At 37.3% G+C, this 27,277-nt stretch overlaps 1 protein-coding gene across 1 annotated transcript in view; it reads left to right on the plus strand.

The window, feature by feature from the left end:
• The first annotated feature begins 4,339 nt into the window (after window positions 1-4,339).
• GNAI2 (G protein subunit alpha i2) overlaps window positions 4,340-27,277 on the plus strand; it is a 108,566-nt gene continuing 85,628 nt past the window's right edge. Inside the window, exon 1 of the mRNA XM_070937091.1 lies at window positions 4,340-4,700. Coding sequence (XP_070793192.1) covers window positions 4,583-4,700 — 118 coding nt within the window. The 5' untranslated portion in view covers window positions 4,340-4,582. The remainder of the gene's footprint in view (window positions 4,701-27,277) is intronic.

Raw genomic sequence — 27,277 nt, forward strand, 5'->3', positions numbered from 1 at the left:
TAGCTTACAAGGTACACATACATCACAGCACATACATCGTACATCTCAGTTCTCTATTTATTACCCATGTTTATCCTAACTTTTTAAAGGTGTTCAGAGTGCACAAGAGATTTGTCTTGTGGATCAGGCTGAGAAATAGAAATATGCCTGAGATCACTCTGGCAATTGCTGTGAAGATTTTGTTCGAACCTACATTAGCTTTTCTCAGTTGTTGCGAGAACTATGAGCAGGATTTTTCAGTGGTTCTGAAACTGAACACGAGAGAACAAAACCTTAATTTAAATAGGGAGATTTTGTTTAAACTTTAGGAGGCACTTTACGATATCTGGGCAGAGTAATTCAGGTGCCACTTGGAGAATATATTAGATCATTCCAAATTATCCAGTGATAACATGGAAGTAAAAGAGAAGCAGGTTTCACTTAAAAAGAAAAAAAGAAAATAACTTTCATACCCTTCCAAGGTTGACCTAAATTTTCCTGTATCCCAGAAACAGACCCATCTTACATTCCCTTAGGGGTTTTCCTGAAGTAAAAAAGCATCAGCTATAGAAATTGATGAGGAGGTGGGGAATCCTAACTTCTTCCTCCCAAGATTAAAGCCATGACTGTGACCTTAAGGCAGAAATCCTAGAGATCTGGTTGCCCTGCTGAGGTGTCTTAGAAGCATTACAAAACTCCAGATTTTGTGACCTTTGATTCTTGCCTGTCCTCCTTTCTTGTCTCTTGTTCAACAAATTGCTCACTTTAGCATTTTAACTACAAATCTCTTGTTTGTCTAAACAGAACTTTAGAATCTACTGCATGTTCACACTGGATTCTGCACAGTCACATTACAGATTCTGAAAAGAGTAGGGAAAATATTAGGAGTTCAAAAACAGATATTGCTGAGTTTTAATGCAGTATTACTAGAGTTTCAGGAAAGAAAATCCGGTGCCCTGTTCTTACCTCATTACATCTAAATAGTAATAGAACATAACAATACTTGTAAGCATGTGTATGTGTTATGTATGCAAGCAAGCAACCATGCATACCTAGAATGAGATCTTCTTAACATGTGACTCTTAGCAATTTCTATTGCCTTCACAACTGAATGTATATAATGGGCTGTAAGAATAAATTGGGAGATAGGAGGAAGAGCCTCAGCCTAGACAATGGTCTGATAAGAGAAATGTGAGTCAAAGGAGGGCTGGGGGTGGAGAAAGGATCTCAGGAGAGACCCTCTCTAGTTTTCTGGATGTAAAGGTAGGAAGGGGGGAAATGACTTGTGAGATTCTGTCACTGTAATTTTACAATAAAAGTAGCATTATTACTCATGGTTTTGATTTCTTGTCTGGCGTACCTTGAAGGGCTGAGAATGTAATTATGGCTTAATTTATTTATACAATTAATTTGGACACACATCTGATCAGTGTGACTCTTTATCTTGCTATTGTAGATACTTTTCTTAATCTTCAAAAACAGTTAAAGGTTAAACAAAAATCAGGTTAATTTATTATTAATACATTTACAGTAAAATAATAGATTAAGTATTAGTAGAAAAGACAATTAATTATTGAAATAAATTTTAAGAAAAAGTACACAGAGGAGTGTCTAAAAATTCAGTGTTTTGTTCCATAGACTCATTTGTTAAATGTTCTAAGGGAAGCTTCCCTGAAACTCATATACAGCCATTTTATTTCCATTGTTCACCATATTAAGAAAAGTAGACAAGGCTAGGATATTGTTTGCTTAATCATAATTTGTTGATTAAGGAATAATTGGTTTGGCTCAAAAAAGATACTAAATTGTAAATTGTGGTATATAATGCACAATATCTGGCTTTACACATTTTCTATATGGGGAAGCCCTCATTCTCCCATATCTCACCTATCAGCCTTCATATTTTCTCAAGCTTTCAAGCGTGTCCACCGGCAAAACAAGTTTCCTGTTTCAGTGTCTTAGGTATGTTTGCTCCATAATAGTCCAAAAGGGTATCTTTGCAATTTTGAATATTCAGGTAGTCCTTGAATTATAACCATTCATTTAGTGACCGTTTGAAGTTATGGCACTGAAAAACATGACAACAAATCTTCGTACTTTCAATCATTGCAGCATCCCCACTGTCATGTGATCAAAATACGAGTGCTTGGCATCGTATTGGCATGTATTTATGACAAATTGCCTGGTCCTGGGGTCATGTGATTGCTATTTGTGACCTTCCTGGCTCCCAATCAGCAAATTCAATGAGGAAACATGGATTCACTTAACAACCACATGGTTTATTTTACTGCAATAAAGTGCTTAACAACCAAGACAAAAAAGACCATACAATCGGGCATGACTCTCTTAACTGCTTTGCTTAGCAACAGAAATTTTGGTCCTAGTTGTGGTCCTACATCAAGGACTACCTGGACTGGTAGAATTTTACCACTCAATTCCTCTAGGGTAGGCCAAGATTTGCAAACAAAAGGGGTTCCTGGCTGAGAAGGAATAACTCTCATTGGGGCACAAAGAATTCCCTTTTTGGAACTCCAGTTCTCTTTGCAGGAAAATAACACTCTTTTGCATTAGCTGTTTGTTCAATATTTTTTTTTCTTGTGAAAAGTTCAGGAGAAAGAATGGAACAGCTGAGGACTACTCCCAGGAGTTGCCTTCTTCTAATGCAGTTGCTAATGTGAAGTTAAGCCAAACAAGTCATTTTAAAAACTTATTTTTATTTATTGATCAAATGTCAATTATCAAGAGCCTTGGTAGTACAGTAGTCTAAGGCACCCTGTTATTAAGCTGGTTATTAAGACCAGCTGCCTGCAATTACTGCAGGCTCGAATCTCGCCAAGGCTCAAGGTTGACTCAGCCTTCCATCCTTTCTAAGGTAGGTAAATTGAGGACCCAGTTATGGGGGCAATAAGCTGACTTTGTATAAATACACAAAAGAATGAAGGCTATTACTTAGCGCATTGTAAACCGCCCTGAGTCTCCAGAGAAGGGCGGCTTCTCTAAAAAAATCAAATTTTTTTAAAAAAATGTATATGGCCAGCTATCTTGTGGAAGGTTTTGTGGGAAGGATAGCTATGTTCAAAGATACAACAGCTAAATCATATTTTTATTAAGGCCATTGTTTAAAAGGGAAACTACGATCTCTCCTAAATTCTGGCAAGTGACATTTTGATTGGATTGTCATACTCAGAACTACAGGACCGATAAAACAATATTTCTTTTGCTAAATTCCTTAATTCTGATCTGGCAGATCATCATAACTTGTAACTCAGTGCACATCACATTGTTTTTCCAGATTTTTACATGGTTGAAGAGAAGGAATTACTGTATAAATATTGCAAAAGAGGAAGATAATTGCATATAATGTTTGACCTAAACTTTGTTCAGGAAATCAAGTGATTTGGATCAGACACCCTATTTATAAACTCATGGTGGTTGAGGATTCTGTGAGTCCAAACTATCGCAAAGAAAATTAGTACACTTGATGCAGTAAATTCTTCGATAGAGAATGTCACTGATAGTAATTTTAATCCAAGAAATTTACTATACTTTATGATGGTTATTAATACTAATGGATGCCTGTCGGTTAGGAAATTCACCATGAGGACATTTAATCACCACGGTGATCATTACAACTCGGCTACCTCACCGTCAGGCTTGCCAACACGTGATACGCAGCACAACAAAGCATGGAACCACCATCGCGGTCGTGATGCTCATGCTCTCAGCATCCCGTCCTGAAACGAAGCAATATCCCCGCCGTCTACTCATCCGTGGAGGGACTCGTCTCAATATTCCCCGTTTACATTCCTGACAGATGTGCGCAATCCAATGCAGAGAAATAAAGCAATGGACGTCTCCGGCCAGCCCTTATACTTCTGACGGATAACCCTTCTCCCCCCTCTCCCCCCCCCCCCGCGAGATGAGGGAGCTGTTTTCAGCGGCAGGCCCATCTCGTCTCTTGTGTTTCGGTCACGGCTTAAGCGGAGTCTCTCCCGCAGCCGAAATCGGTCGGGTCTTTGACTTAGAATCTTACAGCGTTTGTCCGCCCCGTCCGAGACGTTCCGGCCGGTCCTCAGACGGCTCCGCAGCGCTATTTCGCTTTGCTTTAGCGCCAGGCGCCGAGCCCTCCCCCTCCCCTCAGCTTCTCCCTCCACGTCGCTAGTCTTGCAGGGCGTCCCCCTTCCTTCGCCTCTCTCTCTCTCTCCATTCACCCCCCGCCCCATCGTTGCGTATCTGGGGCCGCCTCTTCTTTCTCCTCTTGCTGACGACAAGCCCGCCCAAACTGCCCTCCGTCTTCCTCCCCCTCCTTCTTTCCTCCCTTCCTCGGAGAGAGAGAGAAGCAGAGCCTGGGCTGAGCGGAACGGTCCCGCCTCCGGGTCCCCGCCCTTCCCACATCCGAGCCAGCGGCCGCTCAGACCAGCCGCGCCGGCACCGAAGGGGACGAGGGAAGAAGCAGCCTAGCCGCCCGTGTGGGGGCAGCGACGACCCCGCCCCACCCCTTCGGTCAGCTCCGCTCGAGTGGTGGTGCCGAGGCAGCCTGTGGTCGCGTCCCTTTAGCTCGCCCTTCGGTTTCTCGGCCGGCCGGCAGGAGCCAAGCGGCGCCATGGGCTGCACGGTGAGCGCCGAAGACAAAGCGGCCGCCGAGCGTTCCAAGATGATCGATAAGAACCTGCGGGAGGACGGCGAGAAGGCGGCGCGGGAGGTGAAGCTGCTTCTCCTCGGTGAGGTCTCCTTCCCCAACCCCCACCCTACCCGCCCGCCCAGCCCCAGCGCTTGGTCTTTGGGGCTCGCCTCTCCGAGGTCCGTTTCCTCGGGGAGGAAAGGCAGGTCGGGCTTGCTGCCCAACAAACGGACCGGGAGGACAAGCGCGCCCACGCCCTGCCCGCTTGGTTTCCGTACCCGACGTCTGCTTTCCGCTACCTCCCTGACTGCGCCCCCTACCTTCCTCTGCACTCGAGGGACTTTCCGCTTCTCCGATCGGATCCGTCTCGGGCTGCTGAATCGTTGCCTCGGGCTTTTCCCCAGCCGCCATATCCCTATCCAGGGCTCGGGCGCAGCGGGTGGAAGGAAGGATCCCCGCGCCCTCCCGTTCCCCTCCCACCCCACAAGACTCCCTTAGTAAGGCAGCCGGGGCTGTTTAGTTTTATACGGCGTCCAAAGAGTTACAAGCCCGTGGGGGGGGGGGAGAGGCAAACCCGCCCTATCCGAGCATCCCATTTTGTTTTCCCAAGCTAAACAACTGGGCTCCTCATGACCACAATTTGGTTCCCCCCCCCTTTCGTCGCGGGCTCTTTTGCTTCTCAGGAGAGCTGACATGGCCATGCTCCCAAATCAGTCTGTAAAATACATCCCCACGGAGACGTTTTTTTTTTTCCTTCCCCTCTTTAGCCTACTTGGTTTCTAAATTTGGCTTGGCACGTCCAGTCCTCAGCTGCTTTTCCTTTATAGTGGGTGATCCTTCTGAAAACTTACCGAGGCCACAACCTAAAATATGCCTGAACCCTTCCCCTCCCCTACCCCGTATGTTTTTAATTCCTCCCACAGGCCTCACAGTTTTTGTTTCCGTTATCAGTGGATAACCGTTGATGGTGGCTCCGCATTTGCTACTTTCTGCCACCTGTGGTAATCTTGGGGAAGAATAATTTCAACTGCAAATAAGCCACAATTGTTCTTGAAGCAAACCCTTCTGGTCTCCAAAGGATTATTGCTGTATCATTCCCACCTATCCTACTCACCCAGTGTCTCTCTGCAAGGGATGGGAGTTGTAGTTAAAGCACAGCTAGGAGATGGCGGATTGGAAAGAAGTTTTCCCAGCAAAAAATAAACAAAAATAAACAAAAAACAACTGAATATTTTGATCGAAGGCTCCCACCCATTCTTGTGCCTATATATATACATGGATAGCACCAGGTTGCTTATTAATAACGTTAAACACATTTCTGTTTTCCCCAACACATCATATTAAGGAATATTTCTTACTGAAAGCTGTAATTCTTGCTTGTGATTTTGCTTCCCTGTATCCAATTTCAAACACGTTCTGTGTTTGGTTAAAATAATTTAAACTTTTCTGACTTTTAGCTCTCAGTAGGGTTTGGTGCTGTTGCTTTTATAAAATTGCTGTTTTATATTTCCTTCCTTTTTTTTTTTTTGAAAAAAAAAAAGAAACCTCATTGCACAAGCTAAAGGAAGTTTAGTCAAACATCTGTGCTTTCTTTGTACTTTTGAATAGTTCTTCATTTGAATAGTTTGGTGAACTTCATTTCCATGCATGAAAATAGTTGTCATTGAACAGGAGTATGTAGGTTAGAGACAGGAATTCTGGAAAAAGGACAGAAATGAATGAGTGGATTGATTTAATATGTGACACAAGACTATTTTTTTTCTGTTATGGTAACAGGGAAACATAAAAGAAAGACCTAGCTGTTTCTTGAGTAGGAAGGCATGATTGGCTCATCAGAAACTATGTGGAGTTGACATGCATAATGACAGATTTTTGTGATGTATTATCAAGTGGAATTCACATTGTTAATAATTAAACTACAAGATGTAGTGGTGATCCCCAGCTTTCAGAGGGACTAAATTAGACAAATAGATCACTGTTGCTAGTCATGGCCCAGCTATCCAAAGCAGCATGTCTTTTAATGCCAGCTCTTGGAGGGAAGGTTGACTTCTCAAAGGCATCTCTTTCCTCCCACGCTTCTACATAATCAAACTGACATTAAAAAAAGTCATGACAAGCATGAATAGTGTATCTCATTAGAGACTTGTTGATGGCAAATGCATTGTAAAATGTTAGTTTTGAAGTGAAATCATTGGAACCTAAGTATAAGGAGTCCTTGACTTATGGCGGATAATTGAGTCCGGAATTATGGTCATAAGTCATGGTTGTTAAGTGGATCACCATGTGACTGCACCTGTTTTTACAACATTTTTATGGTGGTTATTAAGCAAATGGTCTGAATGAATCCATGCTACTCAATGGGTATTTTTTGATGGAAACTGGCAAAAACCACCAAAAATTGCAGTTGCAGACGGCCTTGCTTAAAGATGAGCCGACTGCCAAGCCTCCAAAATGCGATCACATAATTGCAGGGCTATGTGCAGCCATTGTAACTTTGAAATTGTATCATAAGTACCTTGGGGGGTGGGGGTCTGCTTTAAGTTTGAACAATTGCTAAGTGACTTGTAAATCACTTACCTTTAGTAAGTGAAATAACATTCTGTTAGACAAATAATTTTCTGAATAGTGTCCTAATTCTGTGTTTATTTTAAAAATGTGGTTGGAGTGCTCAGCTTGCAAACATGGAATACAAATAAATTAGCTATTCACATTCTGAAAAGATAAATAATATAATTGATCTTGAATGATGCAGCCTATAGCAAAACCCAAGAAGTAAGTCTATACCCCAATAATACCGGTAATACAGTTCTAAAATAGGAGATATCTTGACTATAATCAGGTTCAATGCTTTATCATTATGTCTATAACTTTCATCAATAAAAGGTATGTATATTTTCAGAGATGATCATAATATACCCTCTTAAATTACAAATAGTTCAAATACTTTATAAACTATATTTTTTACTTTTGAATCCTATCTATAGAATTTGCTTTCTTCAATTAGCCATGGCAAGAGTCTCATAAAGATAATTATGTGTAATTACAATGAATTATAATTTCAGGCTAGTTTTTTTCTTAATTGGCATGAATCTATGAAAAAGAAACAGTGCTGATTTTGGTTGTTATGAGCGATATTTTTATTATTTAAACAGATTTAAAATTAAACATGCATTACAATATAGTAGTTAATTCTAGCGGTGCTATATATTAACATCCTCAAACTTTTAATGATGTATTATTTGAGCAGAATTCATAGAATCATAGGATTGAAGGAGAGGTTGGGAATCTTTTAGTTTAGTCCCTTACCCAGGGCAGGAAAACTCCCACCATTCTTGATAAATGGCTGATCAGTGGCTGTCTGCACTTTTAGTTATTAAAGGTTATCGAAAAACCTCATAAATTTAAAAACATTTCGGTACAAAGTCTGACCTTTTAAAGAAGATGTGCAATAATGTGAAAATTTCCACTTCTGTTTTGATAAGTGTAAAGAAAGTGGAAATGTGTAAGCATTAAGCCCCATATATTTCAGAGTTATCACAGCTTTTACTAAGAATTTTTTTTCAACCACACTATAAATCCCTCCCTCCCTAATACATAAACAGATGTGTGTTTTTATAGAAATTGTCTATGATGCAGGCAGAAATATTTTTGTGAACTGTTTAGTAGAATGTAGAATTCGTTTATCTTTCAAAAATCTCTGACCTTAAACTTGTAGTTTTTCCTATGGGGCTGTTGCTTTATGTCTTTTAATCTAAAGTGTCCTTTGGGAATGAATTAACAGCTTTTTAAATAATTGGTTTAGCAATTTTTGATGTACACAGATGCTTCTGTCATTGAAATGAGAATGATGAATTCCACTTAGTAGCCTCAACTTAAATAATGAAATGCTGACAATATAAAAAGGAAATGGTTTTGAATCCATTTGAGTTGAATTCATGGACTTTTTTCAGAGACTGAAAAAGGAAGAGTGTTGCAAAACATAATTTGTTTATTTTAGAATACTTATATGTTGCCCCCTCCTTAGGCTAACTGATTAGAAATATAGTTTAAAAGTGAAAATTTAACAAATCCTAAAACATTATATTATACCTTATAAAATATATATTAATATTATTTAGACATTTTAAATATTAAAAGCAGTTTACATGTGGAATTGAAATTCTATAATGACTGAAAATATAAGAACTTCTGAATTGTATGGGCTTGCTTGCAATGCAAAAATAATCTCCATCATAGTGTTGATAACATCATTTCCCAGTATATTGTCAAAAAATGTAAATATTATTCAGGTGGACTTTAACAATGCAAATAGTTAAGAAAACCAATTATTGAATTATAGGTAATTATATGTATAAATACACAAATGCACATATTCTGTTTCTTGCATGTTGTGCTTGCATATAATATAAATACATGGTTTGTTTTTCAAAGCAAAACCAGCAATATCCCTAGGCTTTTATATCCTACTTTGGCTCTCTTTAACATGGCAAGAGATGAAATGAAATAATTCTGCTGCTGGTTTTGATTAATTGCATTTCAGCCTTACATCTTCACTTAACTGTAATTAATTTTATTTGTGGTTTGTTGAAGCCAGTCAGGTTTGCAAATTATATTTTGAAATTAGCTTGTTTGCCAACAGTAGTTGAGACTAGAGCTGATCTTACAACAAGTTGAGGTTAATGTAAAAGGGGAAGTCAGTTGCTTCCACGTTTTCTTTTTGAGTATAACTGATGGTGGGAACAAGTAGGCTTGAGATTGGATTATTTTCATAAAATTAAACCATGGTTTATCATTATGTGCAAATGGAACTGTATTCACAAGTCATTTGAAACCGGAACTTATTTAAACCAGAGAGCTTGATGAAATATATTTCTTTTTGAATAGATAATTTCCCTGGTTTCTGTAGAAATACTAGGATCTTAGCATCCAATCAATCTATTTAAACATTTGTCAGCTAAAAGACACTATTAGTACATAATGTAAAAAAAAAAAAATTCTTCCTGAAAAACACTTCATAGTCCATAATCTAAAACTGAAAAGTGCTTTCTCTTGGATATATGTTTTCTGATGCAAATTGAATTGAGTAAAAGATATGTTTAATCAAGTAAGATTTTCAGTGTTAAGTACTTTTCCAATGGCTTTGCAAAGGTTAATGAAATGGGGAGTTCTGTTACACAATTTTTTTAAAAAAGTTATCCAAAATACTATTAATAAGTATTTGCTTATCCTGACATATATTTATCTATATTTCAGGCATGATTAAACCCAGGTGAAAGTAACCATTAGTTACTATTTCTATGTTTGGTTGTCAATTTGTTAAACTATGAGCCATTAAGGGTTAGAACAATTGATCATTGGAATGATTTGCCTTCAGAAATTGTGGGTGCTCCAACACCGGAAGTTTTTAAGAAGAGACTGGACAACCACTTGTCTGAAATGGTATGGGGCTTCCTGCTTGAGCAGGGGGTTGAACCAGAAGATCTCCAAAGTCCCTTCCAACTCTGTTATTCTAAAGGTTTGTACAGAACTTTACTTTTTCTCATCATAAATGGCCTTGTTAACCATACAGGCCTTAACCATGAGGCCCTTGTTAACCATACAGTAAACTTTTGTGTTAAGATCTTGCTCCTCTAACTTTGCAATTCCTCCTTCAATGAGACAAAAGGCTTCAGCTCTTTTCTCAAAAACTTTTTCAGTTCTGTAGTTTTTAGGCCCTAGTCTTCCACAAATACTCGTTTGCTGCTCTTGTTCCATAAGGTCTTCATTGGTCAGTTCTTTGAACTGTATATCATTTTCACTGTTGTCTAACTGTGGTTTGGTTGATTACCAATATCAACCACAGGAAACCCCTACATGCTTGCATGAATTGGAGCACAATTTATTCCACATCCCTTTATATTTGATTGCTTCACTTCATCACAAGAATCAGCAATATTTTTTTGGTCTGCGCCAAAATGGACAGGCTGACACTAGAAATTAAAAACAAGGGTGAGACAGAATACTTTGAAATATGGCACAAATTGTATCAATGGTTGGAAAAGGAGTTGGAGAAGAAAAGATTTAGGGTTTGAAGAATAGAAAGTGGATAATATTTAGATAAAGACATAAATGAGGACAAGGGATACAGTTATAAGATCAAAATAGCAATGTATGATAAGTAGTAATTATATTTGTTGTTAAGTTAAAAATATGTATGGAAACGACAAAACCGAGAGGGTCACACCGTGTTCAAAGTTTTTAATGTTTATTTAATAAAAAACTTTATATTTATATATATATATATATATATATATTTCTCTTTAGCCAGGTTCTACCTACATAAACCAAGATCTTATGCAGCCCGCATAATGGGCTGCATAATATCTTGGTTTACATAGGTAGAACCTGGCTAAAGAGAAATACACATAAAACCTACGAAAAAGAAATATATACATACATACATACATACATACATACATACATACATACATATATATATATATATATATATATATATATATAAAATCAGCAATATTTTTGATGGCATCATACAAGTTATAATTCCTCCAGAATTCCCTTAAGCTTACCACATCATTTTGGGTACTTTGGGTCCCTTTCAACTCTTATTATTCTATAGTCTATGCTCTAGAATATACAGTACATTTAGAAACTATTCAGACCCTTTTCACTTTTGTCAATTTTGTTATGTTGCAGCCTGATTCTACAGTTGTTGAATTTGTTTTTTTGGGGCCTTCCAGGCCCAAAACGGAATGCGAGAGAGGGCTCACCTCCTCCCCACCCCGGCTCCCCATTTTGGCTTCCAGGATGGTGCAGGAGGCTTTCCAGGCCCAAAATGGGGCGCGGGGCACAAAAAAGGTTAACCATCACTGCCATAGTGTAAACATTTTATTGCATTGTGAGACTACCGCAATGAATATATATTCACAGTGTCAGTCAATTAATATACTTGGCATTTTATGTGCAAGATGAATACTCAAAGGGAATATCAGTCAAAAGTCCTTGGCAATATTTCTGCATCAACATTGCATCAACATTTAATATGGAAATCAAATGATAGTTAAAAAGTCAGCAGGATCAAATCACAGTCATTATACATCCCTGAAAGAGAGTGTAAAAATTGTTTTAAAAGACATCATAGACCTCCAGTAATATTGAGACAAAGAATTTAATATACTCTTACACCACCTATGATCCAGATAGGGAGATTTTCAATATATGTATTATTTCTTGAAGAAGAAAAGGAAGCTTGATGATTTGTTATTTTAGAAAGACCTAATTTATATAGAAATTGGTTTATTCCTCGGTTATATTTGATCCACAGTTATACTTCTGAGTATATTCCCCTTTTTCTTCCTAAAATGATTAAAATATTTATTCATCATTATCAATTTGCAAAGTAAATTGTATCACAATTATTTGATTCATAACCAAAATAAATAGTTTTAAAAAACTGGAGTTTTCTTAACACAATGGAGGCAGGAGTGGATCCACCAGAAAGAGGGATTAAGCATCTCTGGAGGGGGCAGGTCATTGAGACAGAGAGGCATTCACCCTGCCTCAATGTTGACCAGAAAAGAGACTTGATCAGGTGTAGAAGAAAGAATAGCAGGCCATGCATGAGCTTGAGACTCCCTGGAAGGCTGGTCTACACCTATGTCTCCCCTGAACAGCCTCAGAGAGGCTCATGGCAGGGAAATAGGCAGCTCAAGAATTAGGGTTATCAGGACCTGGAGGTAGGAGTCTTTACTGCTTGGAAACCCACACCAAATACATCTCAATTTATCAAGAAGTTGGTAGTGGTAGTGAGTGGTAGTGGGCTTGCCCACCACTGCTTGTTGGGTCAAGACTAGCATGCACCTCACCCTTCTGCACACAGGTCATGCAGAGTGGCCTTGCAAAAAGCCCTTCTATAATGAGTGTCCCAATGGCCTGTGGGATGACTGGCCCGGTACTGAAGCTGTGGAAGATCAACACTGGAGAGGTCCTTCAGACTTAGCTGGGCTCCTCTCACTACCAAGAGAATGTCCCCTCAGCTACCCCCATGATTGAGGGATGAAAGGAAGCCAAGGCTGCTGCTTGGAGGACACAGGAATTAGGATTAATCTGTGATTGATTGGGTTGAGAGGAAGAAATGTTATTTATGTAGATAAGAACTGTACTGTGCATTTTTTAAATACTTAGTTGGATTTATGAACAAAATAGACTTATGAGTAGCCGGGATTAACACCAGACAGACAATCAGTAATAATAATAAACAGTCGAGCTATCAACTGAGACAAATAGTAAATAACAAACCCCACCCACCAACAGTGACAGGGCAAAGTACTTTATGTAAACAGAAAGCAAATCCCACTTCCTTTTAGCACTGAAGATGTTACATATTGTGGTAGTGAATGGTCTGCAAGCAAACAACCAAGCTCAGCACCAAGGACTCCACATACCGTAATAATCTATTTGATTTCTTATTTAAAATATGCTTAGCCCATATATTGTGTTTGTCAAACCTAATTTGATTCAAAGGGTTTTTTTTTTAAATTAAAAATGTTCCTAATATAATGCATACACTTGGATGTGATACAATAGAAGCAGAGAGAAAAAACATATATCTGAATGCTCCTATTCATATTGCTGAGCTTTTAAAATATTACTTTGTTTTTTTAAATCCTAGGAAGGATTATTTCCCCCACACTGGTCAACATGATATGACAAGTGCCTCACTTCCTATTAATGATTCAGTTGCATTCATTTTGTAGAAGTGTTTTGAAGATGCTGAATAGCATCTCCTCCCAGGAAATGTAACAGAAAGTAACCTTTTTTATTTGTGTGTTGGATTTGGTGTAATTATTAGTATGAACATGTTTGTGGAGTTATTCTACTAAGTAATCTGGGTTAGGAATTATCAAATTGGGAATTGGCATAATACCTAATACATAAATGTCAAGCATGTTGGTTTCTCTGAGTTGTCACTGATGAACTAACGTTCTGTTTATCTTTTACCCAAGCAAAGACCTAAGCATAATGGTCTCTGAGGTACAAAATCTAGTGTTACTTGCCTGATGGTTTGAAAACCAGCATTTGACCGTAACAACCCCCACCCCCCAAGCTTTCTCTTGTATGAAATCACTTTGTGTTTATTGAGTTTTGAAAATTGTGTTCATTTGTAACATCTGTGAGTGTTCCAGCCTTAACTGTTTTTAAAATTCTCTGTGAATTAAAAAATATTAAAGCAACTGTTGTCCCTAATAAAGGATTCTTCGATTGGATTCATATATTTCACTAAATCCTTGTTCTTGTTTTCCAACCCAATGAAAAATGGTAAAGAAAGGGGTTCGCACTCTATCTGTCAGCAGAATAATTCTCTGAACATTGAACAGCACATGTGCAACCTTTGGTACAGCAAAAGACTAAGAGTCCAAAAATGGGCCAGAACTCTCCAGAGACTGTAGTGTGGGGGAGGACTCCCAAGAAAATTGCCCCTAGAGCATCCTTATGAAAGAGACAGATGGGCAGCTCCTTCAAATGTTCCACTCTGGTCGCATGACCCAGAGTGGAGCTATTATTGAGTTGTTGGAAAGAGTTTCAGAAGGTAAGCTCTTCATGATTTCCCACAGTTTTTTTCCTAAGCATATGGAATACTTAGCTCCACTAAGTTAGGATGTCTGCTTTTAACCATGGACTGTAAGAGTCTTCAACTTAGTGTCTTATTTAGTGTTTATCAGATTGAATCTAGGAATTTTGTCGATGGAAACTTTTCCTATAAGAGCCTCTTTATCATATATATGGCTGCTGAGGTTATTAACAGAAATCAAATTATTCATTTATTAATGTATTCAGCAGCCATTCTTGTGAAAGTATGTACTGAAGCCTTACAATAATTCTCAGGTGATATTGATCTGTCTTTTGAGTCTCCTTTTTTGTATCTTTGTCTTGCTTGATATTATTCAAAGAATTTAAAAATTATTATTGTTTCCTCTGGATGGATTTTTATCTGAATTTTTCTCTACTGCATTCAAAAGATGTGCTAGTAATGCTGTTTCATTGGGTTTCATTGTGCATTTATATGATTCAGTGGAAGATAAACTTCCTACTTCCAACTTGTGTGAATGTACATAGTAAACACTTATTGCTAGTCTTAAGCATGTGGCATAGTATTGAACATATCAGGAAGTCCTTCCTTTTTGCCTTCTGCGATATGAATTTTCAATTAATTTGGTTATTTATTTATTTGATTTAAATAGCCTCCAATTCCATAATAGCCTCCCTAGGTGACTTTCCACAGTTAAAAGCAATAAAACAACATAATATATAACAGATAACAGCCTTAGAATATTAGAATTACACTATGGATTCTAAGTAACAATTTGACCCACATGCCTGGGAACGCATTCATGTCTTAAAAGTCTTTTGAAAAGTTGGTGTGGTTAGGACCAACTTGATCTTGGATGGAACAGTTTTCCCAGAGGGCAGAGAAAGCAATAAAAAAGTACTGTTTTCTGGTTTCTACAAGATTCCATTCTTTGACCTTGGACCTACAACAACCTCTCCTGCTGGATCTAGAAGAACAGGTAGAAAGTTGAAGAGAGAAAGAGGCAGTCCTACAATTAACCTTATCGTATGCTATTAAGGGCTTTATAAATGACAACAAGCAATTTGAATTACACTTAGAAGTAAACTGAAAGCCAATCCAACTTGCAGAACAAGATGAAAACATATTTGCATCAAGGTCAGTCATAACTACTTGTGCTGCTGTATGAGCAGGTGGGGTTTATTGGGTTTTGTAGTGGGGTTTCATCCTAGTAAAGCCTCTTCAAGGAGGAGGTGAGAGTCCAGGAGGACCCCAAACATGCATAGCAATTCTGTTTTGGTATAGTACAACTTTATCCCAAAAAAGAGATGGAAACTCATTGTTTCAGAAAGCCTTAAAATCCAAAGCCATTCAACTTTGTTCTGGTTGAACTGACGCCTTTCCCATTCAGACCCTCACCATCTTGAAATACTGAGACGGAAACTCCACTACATCACTTGGTTAGTCAGGGATGAAATGTAAACCTGGATACCATCAACATCCTAATGATACCTCACCCCATGCCAGTGAATGGTTTCTTCCAACAGTTTTATGTAGTTAAATAAGAGTGGAGGGAACGTTGAGCCATATGGCACCCTGCAAAGCAGGTGCAATGGACTAGACGTTTTTCCTCCAAAAAAATGGACTATAACTGGCCCCAGAAGAAGGAGGAAAACAATGTGGCACTGTGATTCTTGCTCCTAATCCCTAAAGTTCATACAGACAAATGACAGTATGAAAAGCTGTTGAGAGATCAAGAAGAGTGATCATGAACACACTTCTGTTCCTGCCAGAAATCATCCCCGAGTACAATTGATGCAAGTTTGCTTCCTTGCCAAGGTCTGGAACCAGGCTGAAAGGTATCCAGATACCTAACCAAGTTCCTTCAGAGTTCTCTAAAATTGCAGCATTATTGCCTTCTCAGAAACTTTTACCTCCCAAAAGGAATATTGAAGATACAACAAAAATTGTCCTAAAATATTCAATCCAGCAATGGCTTCTTGAGATGGCAAACTACTACTCCTTCAAACCTGGAGGACCACTCTTCTGACTCAAAGAAGAATTTATCACCACAGGGACCTGACTGTGTGTTACTTCCTGGGAAAACCAGGAGAGAAATGGATGCAATATATGGGTGGCTAAGCATAAATTCCAAACATACTATTTCACGGCTTGTATGTGTCAGTTGTTGTTCACCATCTGGATATTCACACATTGCCTACCTCTACTTTAATTGTGCAGCAGCAAGGTTGAACCTGCTAGATTAAAAACTGTAGTTTTAAACTTTCTCTTCCTAAACCTCTCTAGGTTACCATGTCTTAGTTTTTCACCTGTTGCCTTGGTTTTTCAAGTTTGGTGATTGCTTTCACCACCTGTTTTTCAGCGGAATACTTTTACTTTACATCCTTTCATTCATATTTATTCAAAATTTATTTGTTTTTTAAATTTCTAATCTAATTTAGCTGAGTAGAAATATTCCTATAGGGATACTGAATTTTTTGATCTAATCTCTGGAGTAGTAATCAGGCCTGGTTTGTGTTAAGTCTTAGTTATAGACTTGAAGCTTCTGTTTCTTTGTTTTTTCTGTTGCTTGGTTCATTGATTCAATTTGCATGCACTATTTCTCTCTGAGCATACCTGATGCTGAGGAGAATAACATATATTGAATTCCCATGGTTCTGCAATGACTTTTAACTTTTGAAAGGAAAAAATATATACATAGAACCATGCATACATAAACCAGACTGCAAACATACAGGTATTTCTGTCAGAATATAAAACTGGTACTGGAGAGCAGAGCTCTTTTCCTAAATGTTTAGGGCATGGCTTATTGTTTCTATATATTCACTTGTACAAATCAGTTTATTGAGGCGTTCTGTGTCATTTCAGAGATTTAAAACAAAATTGTTAAATGAACCCATTCAATTTTTTTTCATAGATTTACAGTGATAAATTACTAGTTTCTCTTTGCTAGTGCTCTTTGCAGAATTAGAGCCGAGCCCATGCTGAATGCTAAGAACAGAGCTTTAAGCTATGGACAACCATACTATAGTCGATTGTACCAAATCAGTAACTAGCCAGAAAAAGTAATTAGTCCATCAAAGTGTTCAGATCCAACTGCAGTCTTGTCTGTAATACACCATTTATCTATGTAATGCTTCTAGAGATGTGAGGTTGATTTGAGTTTTTCAGCATGGACATAAGAAGCACATATAAACTTGTTTTTCATATCATGCTAAGATAGCGGCTTATTTAATAAATTGAATTGGCACAATTGGCTGTTTTCTCATGCATCATGATAAACAGATTACATTATCATGATCTGTATCATGATACAGATTACATTATCACTAAGTACAGTGTGTAAATCCAGTCAGAGTGTGTGTGTTCCAAACTAAGAAGATGCATAGGCTGGCATTATTCTCAACTTGTAGTTTTACCTATCTGGAGTAATTGCAACTTATTGTGTAGATGACCGTTGACCTACTTGCTTCTGGTAGATTGTTTGGTGTTTTGGCTCAGCTGAAATAAAGCTAGAGAAGGCTACAGATGGCAGACTGGTAACCATAGTGATGTTATCAGAACAGTGCAATTAAATAGTACTGCAGGCAATGCCTGCAGATACGAGTATTGCCATAAGCTAAAGTACTTGGTATAATTCTTGTTATTACACTGTAACATTTTTGTTTAGTAACTTCTTCTAAGTTTGCAATATATGTAAAGACTCTTCTGGTCTCCTTTTGTATCTAAAAAAAATAAATAAATCAAAGGAAGCACTGTATCTGGGAGTAAACCCCAATGCTACTTTCCTTGCAGGTAGTCCTTGGTTTACAACAGTTCAGTTAGTGATTATTTAGGCATTCAGGTGAAAATAAATTGTTAGCCAGTTGAAAGGGAATGAAAAACCCTAGACAGATTTTTAAGAAACAAAAGAATCAAATTATGTGGGGTGCTTGATGCTTTCTGAGCTTGGTTGTTTTCTTGCGAATGTGCATTACTTGAATCTGTTTTGAAAACAGAAACTCTACCATTAACTACTGTTTTTCCTAGAGGAAATGTGCAAGAGACTGAGGATGATGTTGGAGTAGTAAGAAAGAAGGAAGGATAAAGGAACGGCCTTGAAGAGGCACACTTCACTAGCATTATTCTTTAAAATCATTTTTATGGAAACTACCATTTACAACACTCATTCCAATTCAGCATATCTTTTATCACTCTTATATAAATCATTGAAACATTATTCCAATTTCACCTCATTGTAGTTTCATTCCAAACAAGTTCATCACTTTAATTTCATTCACTTTGTTGGGTCCTTTGTACATTTTCTAAATCAGTTTTTTTTTTTTGTCAATCACTTTGCATTTTCTCTGCCTTTTAAAAAATGTGTACAGTATTATCCCTTGCTATTTATATTCTTTTTTCTTTTTTATCTTTCTAAATGTTACACAGCGCCTTCTTCATATCCTCATTTCATGTAGTAAGCCTTACCTTAAAAGCATTTCCTCATCTGTAACCTTTTCCATTTTACCAAGCATCCCTTTTCATATTTCACTGCTCTGTAGCAGTTTTTTTCGTTCTGCTCCAAATGGTTTCCATATTTCCTGTTTTATATCCCATATCCCTTCATTCACTTTATTCACTTGGGAGATCAATTTGTCTTTGGAAACATTTTATACAGAGATTGTACTTTCAGTAACAGTAGCAGTAACAATTCAGTCTTAGACAGGCATGGTACTTCCAGTTTTCCTAAATAGAAAATAGAAAAAAAATATTTTTACACTTAATTACTATCACTTTTTCCCTTTTTCTTCTATGTCCAGTTCTTCCCTATGAATTATTCTTGACACTACCTAATCTGCCCCATGTTCAAATTCTCACATTACTTTGTATCGTTCATTGATCATAAACAACTAAATATTTGTTTCCTTTGCGAGGTTCACATATGAATAATACTTTTACTTCAATATTTGAAACACAGACACTCAACAGTCACTATCATTATTCATTCTTGGGTAATCCAGATGATCCAGTAATTTTTTCTGTACTCTTTTGGCTTATTCCAAATCATCCATTTATTTTCCTACAATGTTATTTTTTTTCATGGATTGCATTGATTTAGAATATAGCACATTTTCCAGAGCTTTTAATCTATTTCCTCATTACCATAATGGCAGTGTAACATAAACTTAGCAGTACCCTATGGATTCTTTCTTCAGATTCACCCCTAGCAATCTATATTATATCAGTTCATGCTTTCTTCATAAACACTTTAGCCTTTCAGTTGTATCAGTTCTGGTATTGGTTTCTTCCTCTTTCTCTCAATCTCTTGAATTTCTTTCAATCAGACATTATTTTTCTGATTTTCCTTCCTTCCTCCCTCCTTCCCTCCCTTCTTATATCCCACTTTTATTGTCTTAAATATGCTTTTCCAAAAGGCAACTGGACTTTCTTGTTTTTTATTTTTTATTTTGAAAACATTTCTCATCTAAGCAGCTTCTTCAGTTCAGAATTAAACAGAGCTGAAGAAGCTCCTTGGATAAGAAGTGAAACATTTCAAAGGAAAAAAAAAAATCAAAGTCCAGAAAGTCACACCTGTGCCATATGCAGTGTTCCTTGTAAATGATAAGACCAATATGAATCAATTTAAGTATGTTTTGTCACAACCTCAGGAAACTCAAAGCTTGTTCATTATCTTCTATACAAGTTAGGATTTCTAATTTAAAGACCACCTTTTAAACCAGCATAATGCAATGCTCTCTACATGGGGCTCCCCTTGGGGTGCACTCGGAGGCTGCAGTTGGTCCAGAACGCGGCCACGCGGGGGATTATGGGAGCGACGGGGCGCTCACATATAACACCTCTCCTGCGCGAGCTGCACTGGCTTTCTGTGGTCTTCCGGGTGCGCTTCAAGGTGTTGGTGACCACCTTTAAAGCGCTCCATGGCTTAGGGCCAGGGTATTTGCGAGACCGCCTCCTGCCGCCGATAGCCTCCCACCGACCGGTTTGCTCACACAGAGAGGGCCTCCTCAGGGTGCCGTCGGCCAGGCAGTGCCAGCTGGCGACCCCCAGGGGAAGAGCCTTCTCTGTGGCAGCACCTGCCCTCTGGAATGACCTGCCCCCTGAGATAGGCACGATATCAGACCTCCGGACTTTTCGTCGGGCCCTGAAGACACACTTGTTCCATCTAGCCGGGCTGGCTTGATCCCATCCTCTTAGTTTTTTAATCGAAATTTGGTTTTAATTGGGTTGTTTTAATTTCGGGCCAAAATTATTTAATTGTTTTTAAATGTTTTTAAATTTTATATACTATGTTTTATCCTGGCTGTACACCGCCCTGAGTCCCGCAGGAGAAGGGCGGTATAGAAATATAATAAAATAAATAAATAAATAAATAAAATGTTGCCACATTCTAATGCTAGTCTGTGGCCATAATAAAAATTATGTTGCCACATTCCATCGGATAGGAGTTGAGGAGTTACGGAACACATTCAGGATGCTCTAATTCCAAAGGTGTTCAGCAAGCAACTAGTTTGGAGAGAGATTTGTTTGAAAAGGACATATTCTGTCTGAGAGAATACATTATAATTATTTGGAAAGTTTATTTAATCTTAAATTAAGTTGTATCTTGTAAATATTACAGATTTAAAGCAGTGTAGTCTCATTGAAGGGTAGGTGTAATACAAGATGTGAGAATATTTCTAGACAGCTGGTGATGCAATTTATAGTCATTCATTCATGAAGTACTGCTAGTACTGGTAGTTAAGGTCTTGTATATTCCAAGTTATAAGAGCAGAAAAACAGCATTCCACCTCCAGTATTTATATTTTATATTGTAAGCCAACATGAAAATGTTAACTTTCTGTAGTGAATGCAGGAAATGGAGAACTATTTCAGTGGCTGCTCATAGTTATGAAACTGCTTTCCATTGGAGTTGTGCTGGATCACGAGATTTGTTTTCAGAAGCGTTGGTGGCGCAGCAGACTAAAGCACTGTTAAGTAACACCAGCTGCCTGCAATTACTGCAAGTTCAAATCTCACCAGGCTCAAGGTTGACTCAGCCTTCCATCCTTCCGAGGTAGGTAAAATGAGGACCTGGATTGTGGGGGCAATAAGCTGACTGGGTAGGAAAGCCCTACTAAGCAGGTATATACAAAAGAATGAAGGCTATTGCTTAACACATTGTAAGCCGCCCTGGGTCTCCGGAAAAGGGCGGCATATAAATCGAACCAATAAACAATCAATAAATTGTTGAAACCCATTCATTTGATTTGACTTATCTTGGAGTTAAATTCTTTTTACATATGGAATTTACTTATGCTTTGTTATAAGTCAGCTTTCTTCGTTTACAGACTCTTTCTATTAACCCCAAAGGAAGATTTAAAACTTTTGCAAACGTAGGACATTTTTGATGCAAAGTAGCAAGAAGCAGTTTATGGACTAGCAGTAGTGTGCCAACCACTATCTCTTAAGTTTTTACAGATGCCTAGTCATATTTTTGGAAAGCAGTTGTGAAGCTGCTCTGATGGTATTAGCATTGTTGAAAAAATACTTCTCCATTTTAGAGTGCTGTATTCAGAGAAAATGTGTGAAGAGCTATCGTGTTCTCTAGGATAATCACTGTATGTACTTAGTTTAACTCATATAATTTCAAGTTTTTAGGGAAAACATTTGAATATTTGTGTATGTGTGTGTATATCTCTCTCTATTGAAATCATACCATTTTCCTATGGGTCAGAAGCCCAGTTTTGAACTTAATTTGAACCAATATGCATAGAAATGGGCAATTAATCCTTCTCTTAACCTTATAAGTATAATATTATAAGAGGAAAACAGTTTTGCTTCTATTTGAGCTTCAGTTTTCCTAATTTTTAGTTGTTGGGATGATTCAAATTCATTAATATGTGATGATATATATTAGGCATTTTCACAGGCTTGCCACAAAGATGGAAGAACAACTATAGAAAAAAGCTATTAGGCATGCGTGTTTTTTCACTGATTGCACAGGAAATCATTAATGAAGGAAGGCTGAGTGGGGCCAGTCTTTTTTTTTCTCTCCCCCCCCCTTTTCAAATTAAGCTGTGCCAAGCTGAGAAAAAAACTGTAGAAGGATGATTGTAATCCTTGCAGCCTACTGTTTCATTTTGTGGTGCTATTGTTAATTAAAGTCTTTCATTTGGTTCTTTATTGAACGTGCTGCTCAGTACTGAGGATGGACAGTTCAGTCCTGCATTGCATGGTGCATTCATAAAGGGAACTCTGCTCAGTTGTGCTTATCAGACTTTTCCATTAAGAGGTCAATGCTTCTGGTAACATGCTACAGAGTTTAAGGGCCAAATTTAATACACAGTATAGCTGGGAACAGTTGAGAGCAAAAGAAGAAGGGGACAACAGAGAATGAGGTGGCTGGATGGAGTCACTGAAGCAGTTGGTGTGAGCTTAAATGGACTGGGGGGGGGGATGGTAGAGGAAGAAGTCAGGAAGTGATGAACAAAGATCTTAAATGCAAACAGGAAATCTTTTAACTGTTCTGCAAACTTAAACTTATAATTTTGCTTAGTTTCTTTTTATAATATTTGTAATTGCATACTAAATTTATCCAAAATGAAAATTTTAAAAAAACCAATTATGTATATTTAAGGAGGAGGAGGAGGAGGAATCCATTCTGTTTCACTGGGCAATAGAGGAACAAAGAAACTTAATGCTCTCTCCTGGGGTGTGGTCTAACCACAATAAAACTGCACTGTTGAAAGAGAGTTAATAGATAGAAAGTACAAATGATGAAGACAACTTGACTGTAGATTTAAGAGAGAGGAGAAAATTGCTGCAATTGGTTCAATGGGAGAGGGGTGAATATACTAATCCTGCCCTATAGGATGAGCAAATGCAGTGAAGAACCTTCTCTATCTATGAAGAATTTTCATTTGATAAAAGACTTAGAAAAATCAGGATTCTGATTGCAGCTGCTCACCTATCCATGAAAGAAAATGAGAGAAGAATGAAGTTAGTGCATGGGCTGACTACGACCACAACTTATATGTAAACATATATTTGTTACATATATATGTTAGACCTATTGATTCAATGGGATTTAATACAGAGTAAGCATGCATATGTTTCTTTGTACTTGCAGCCATTTTGTTTCTTTCTCTACAAAACAAACAATTCAGTACTTCAATAAAGTCTTTGTTTTTACTGCAGTTTATATAGAGTAAACTAACTACATAGATCCATCTACATAGAGTAATAGCTGTAGCTTATAAATGTTTATCTGAGTAAATATATTTGGGATTGCAGATATCTATGAGTTATATAGTTGAGTCAATTGATGGATGAAAAACAATGGACATTAGAATAATAATAGGGAAAGATTGGATGAGGAGACAATTTATTGAATACATCACATTGACAAAAACACAGAGTTCTGCTGTTCTCCAGCTCTACTTCGATATATAATTAGATTGATGAAGATTCTCTTATTTGTAAGCATAAATACAGAAAACCAGTATTCTATACTTGAAGAAAAGATTATTGCTTTCCATTGTTAAGTTGGCTTATAATCACTTGGTGGGAAGGATTAGATGCGTAAATATTTACTGTCTCTTTATAGAGGGCAGGTTTCTTCCGAATAAGAACAAATCAATAGAAAAGATAAAATAGATAATGATTGCTTTAAGTAATCTTTTGGATTACTTTTTTCATAATTCTCAGCTCCTAATGCAAAGGATGAAAATTAAAGAGTTATTTGTATTATTATGGAAGTCATTTTCATAGTGTAATTAGTCAAGATACTGGGTTGAAACAGATTACATAGGAAACAGCATAGATTACATCAGCTTTTATAGGAAAGAGAGAATTTCTGAAAGGGGCAGGGTTTCCTGTAGCAGAAAGGGGAAATATTTGGGACCTATTTTGTTTGCCTCTTCTTGATGGTTGAGCAATGGGTCTGTTTACTGGCTAGATCTCTGTTATGTGCTTTTAATTTCCTTTAAATTACTTGACTGTTGAATAACAGCTTGTCTTGTGCTGAATGGTTGTGCCTTAGTTTAGACTAGACATATGTCCTAGCTGTGTATATAGCTTCTATGAAAGTTTTAAGGGCAGCATTCATTTGAATATATCCTTAATCAGCATTTTGCTGTAAATAAAAGTTTAGCAAATACAAAATGCAATAAAATTGGATTATAATTTATAAAGATAATTGTCAAGCATAAGTTTCCCGAAGAGGACTGCATGACCATTGGCTATTGTACAAGTAGTGCTGCTAATATGTGGATGATCATGTGCTACTACGGTATATGTCTATGGAGATTCTCAGTCATCCATGTCATAGTTGTCCCAAAGGTGCTTTTAGAAGCTTCTTGGATTAGAAGCAAAAAGTCTTCAAAGAAAAACCAGGAAGTCCAATTGCCTCTTGAAAAAGCACTTACTATATTTCTTCTCCCACTCTGGCAATCATTATAGACTACATTTAAATTTTCTGATACTACTTCTGAATGATGACTCTAAAATTATATGCTTTGCATAGATATAGAATAACACATTTTGCCCATTAAATACTATAGATTAAGTGGTAGTCCAAATCAGCATAGATTACAAGCAATATGAGCAACATATTAAAGTAAATGTTTCCTTAGCAACCTGTGGAAGCAAAGGTTTACTATATGTCTTGATTTGAGTGATAAGTTATGTCAAATGTTATGTCTGTGGAGATTCTGAGTCATCCAGGTCATGGTTGTCCCAAACATTTGGGTCAAATGTTATGTATATTCTTCATTTATTTCAAGAATCGTGTGGACTATTATTGACTCTAGGAGCTAAATAATTTAATAGAAATGTCTTATGAAATATTTGGATTTGAAGTCAACCGAATGTTGTATATTTCCATCTTTATTCAGTTAGATTGTTGAAAATAAGAGTTACACAAATAAGGTTCCATAGCTACACAAACAGGGAACTGCAACTAGTCATGCTGATATCAAAATCACAAAATATGCATCATGATAACAGGTTGCCAACTCCACCCTTTTGTATCTCTGTTGTGACACTGCATATTCTGTAGAAGAGTTATTTATATTGCAATGTATGTTCCATCATTTGCTGCCCTCTTCAAAACTAGGGGTGCCTATAATTACATGAGAAACAAACATGTTGAGTGATATGAACAGCAATGACACTTTGGTTCAGTTAAGTGTTGTGGGTCAAAATTAAGATCCTTTTGGATTCCCTCATTTATTATGGTTCAAAAGATACTTGAAAAAAAAATCAAACAGCCAACCCTTTTTGTCAGTGCTAGGTAATGTGCTTGCATATCATTTCCTCTTTATAAACAGTATGCTGACAACATAAAAGTAATTTGAGAGTGATGATTGCTGTAATATTTTATACTCTGAATTGATTAGCTGGAGTTGCAATATAAATTGGAAGCAACTGTACTGAAGATACATTACATTACTTATTTTTATTCAGAGATCATATAACACATTTTGTATTGTGCAGGTATGTTTTTAATGTGCAATATATTTTAATCTTTTACTGTGAGCTGCATAGAATCTTTGGAGAAGGCAACTTGTAGGTGTATGTATAAATAAAATAAAGTTGAAAGTATCAAGTTAATGTGCTTTAAGCACTATAACGTATAGAATATCCATATCTGTCTGAACTTAAGAGATAGTATACAGGTACAATAACTCTAAAATTGCTATAGCACTGCAGTTCAGTTCATTAATATTTAACATGTAGCTGAATATAAATATAATATCTTGTTTTGACTCCACACACTTGTATGCCATCATATTTGACTGTCTACTGGAAAAAAATCTTCTTCAACCATCTTCACCATTTAATTATGTTACTATGCCAGGAAGAGAACAGGTAAGCTTATTAAAATAATGCCACCAGGATCATATACTAATATATGAAGCTACATGTTCTGCCCCATATATACATAGAAGTGGCTTTAGAGTTTGTAGGCCTAATGAATGTTCAAATGTGATTGAGCGCTTCTCCTATACTGAACTCTAAAAATAAAATTGGTGATGACACTTTTATTAGAAGAAAATGGGAACAAGCATTTACATACTTAAACATTCCCTCTATTTCAAGTATCTAGATATTATAAAAGTTTCTGGGACCAATGACACAGTTTTAGAATACTGTGTGTAAGAAGCGAAGATAGTGCTGTTTTACTGTGTATGCTACAGTGATGAGTTGCTGTTATTTTTACATTGGTTGTTATAATTTTAATGTTACCTTTAATATTTACTTTAAAGGATAATTGTTTTAGTTGTGACTAGATGATTTTATATATTGAAAGCTAGCTAGAGACTATGGATATACATTTTATAACACATATATAATATGTTGCTGCAGGCCTATGTGTGCAATAGAAATGGTAGGATGATAGATTAGGAATGTTTTTTTGACCTTAAAGCTTGCAGTTTGTTTTCAAGTTTCAAGTTATTTTTCCCCTTCCCCTTCCCTTCTTGTACTTGACTTTTTAGACATCAAATCATGTATCTCATTTCCCCCTGCAAATTTTCACAGGCAGAGGTGATTTATATTGTCCACTTCTGTATTTTTAAAGAAAGAGAAGTTGGGGGATCACCAAGCACGTAGGGCTTTATTGGTATGAATGTACTTGTTGAATTCCACAAGAATAAGATCAGGAGATTAAAAGGTAAGCAGCCAATAAGTACTACATGAAATAATTCCAAGGAGACAGACAGAAGAGAAGGAAAGCGGAATGTGGTTTCATTTCTTTTATTTATTCATTTATATTCCCCATTTTGAACTGTCAATTTCCCTTGCAGAGGGAATCTAGGCAGTGTACAACAAAACATTAAAATATTAAAGCAATATATAAAAATTAAAAGGAAGCAAGGATAATTGAATGCTGTTAAAATTAATTAAAAGGCAAAGGGTGGACTTTCGGGGAACCAGCCAGACCTGTGTTTATTTAGGCACCCAACATTGCTTGCATGGTTGCATTCTGCACCAGCTGAACTTTCCAATACTATTCTAGGGTAGCTCCAGGCAGAATATATGTGATAATCCACGGGAGATGACCAGGGCACAAATAACCAAATGGAGAACCTCCCTATCCAGGAAAGGGC

This window comes from Pituophis catenifer, unplaced genomic scaffold (assembly GCF_029215685.1).
Source record: "Pituophis catenifer annectens isolate HBS135680 unplaced genomic scaffold, rPitCat1.0.hap2 SCAF_2, whole genome shotgun sequence".
Taxonomy (NCBI): Eukaryota; Metazoa; Chordata; class Lepidosauria; order Squamata; family Colubridae; genus Pituophis; species Pituophis catenifer.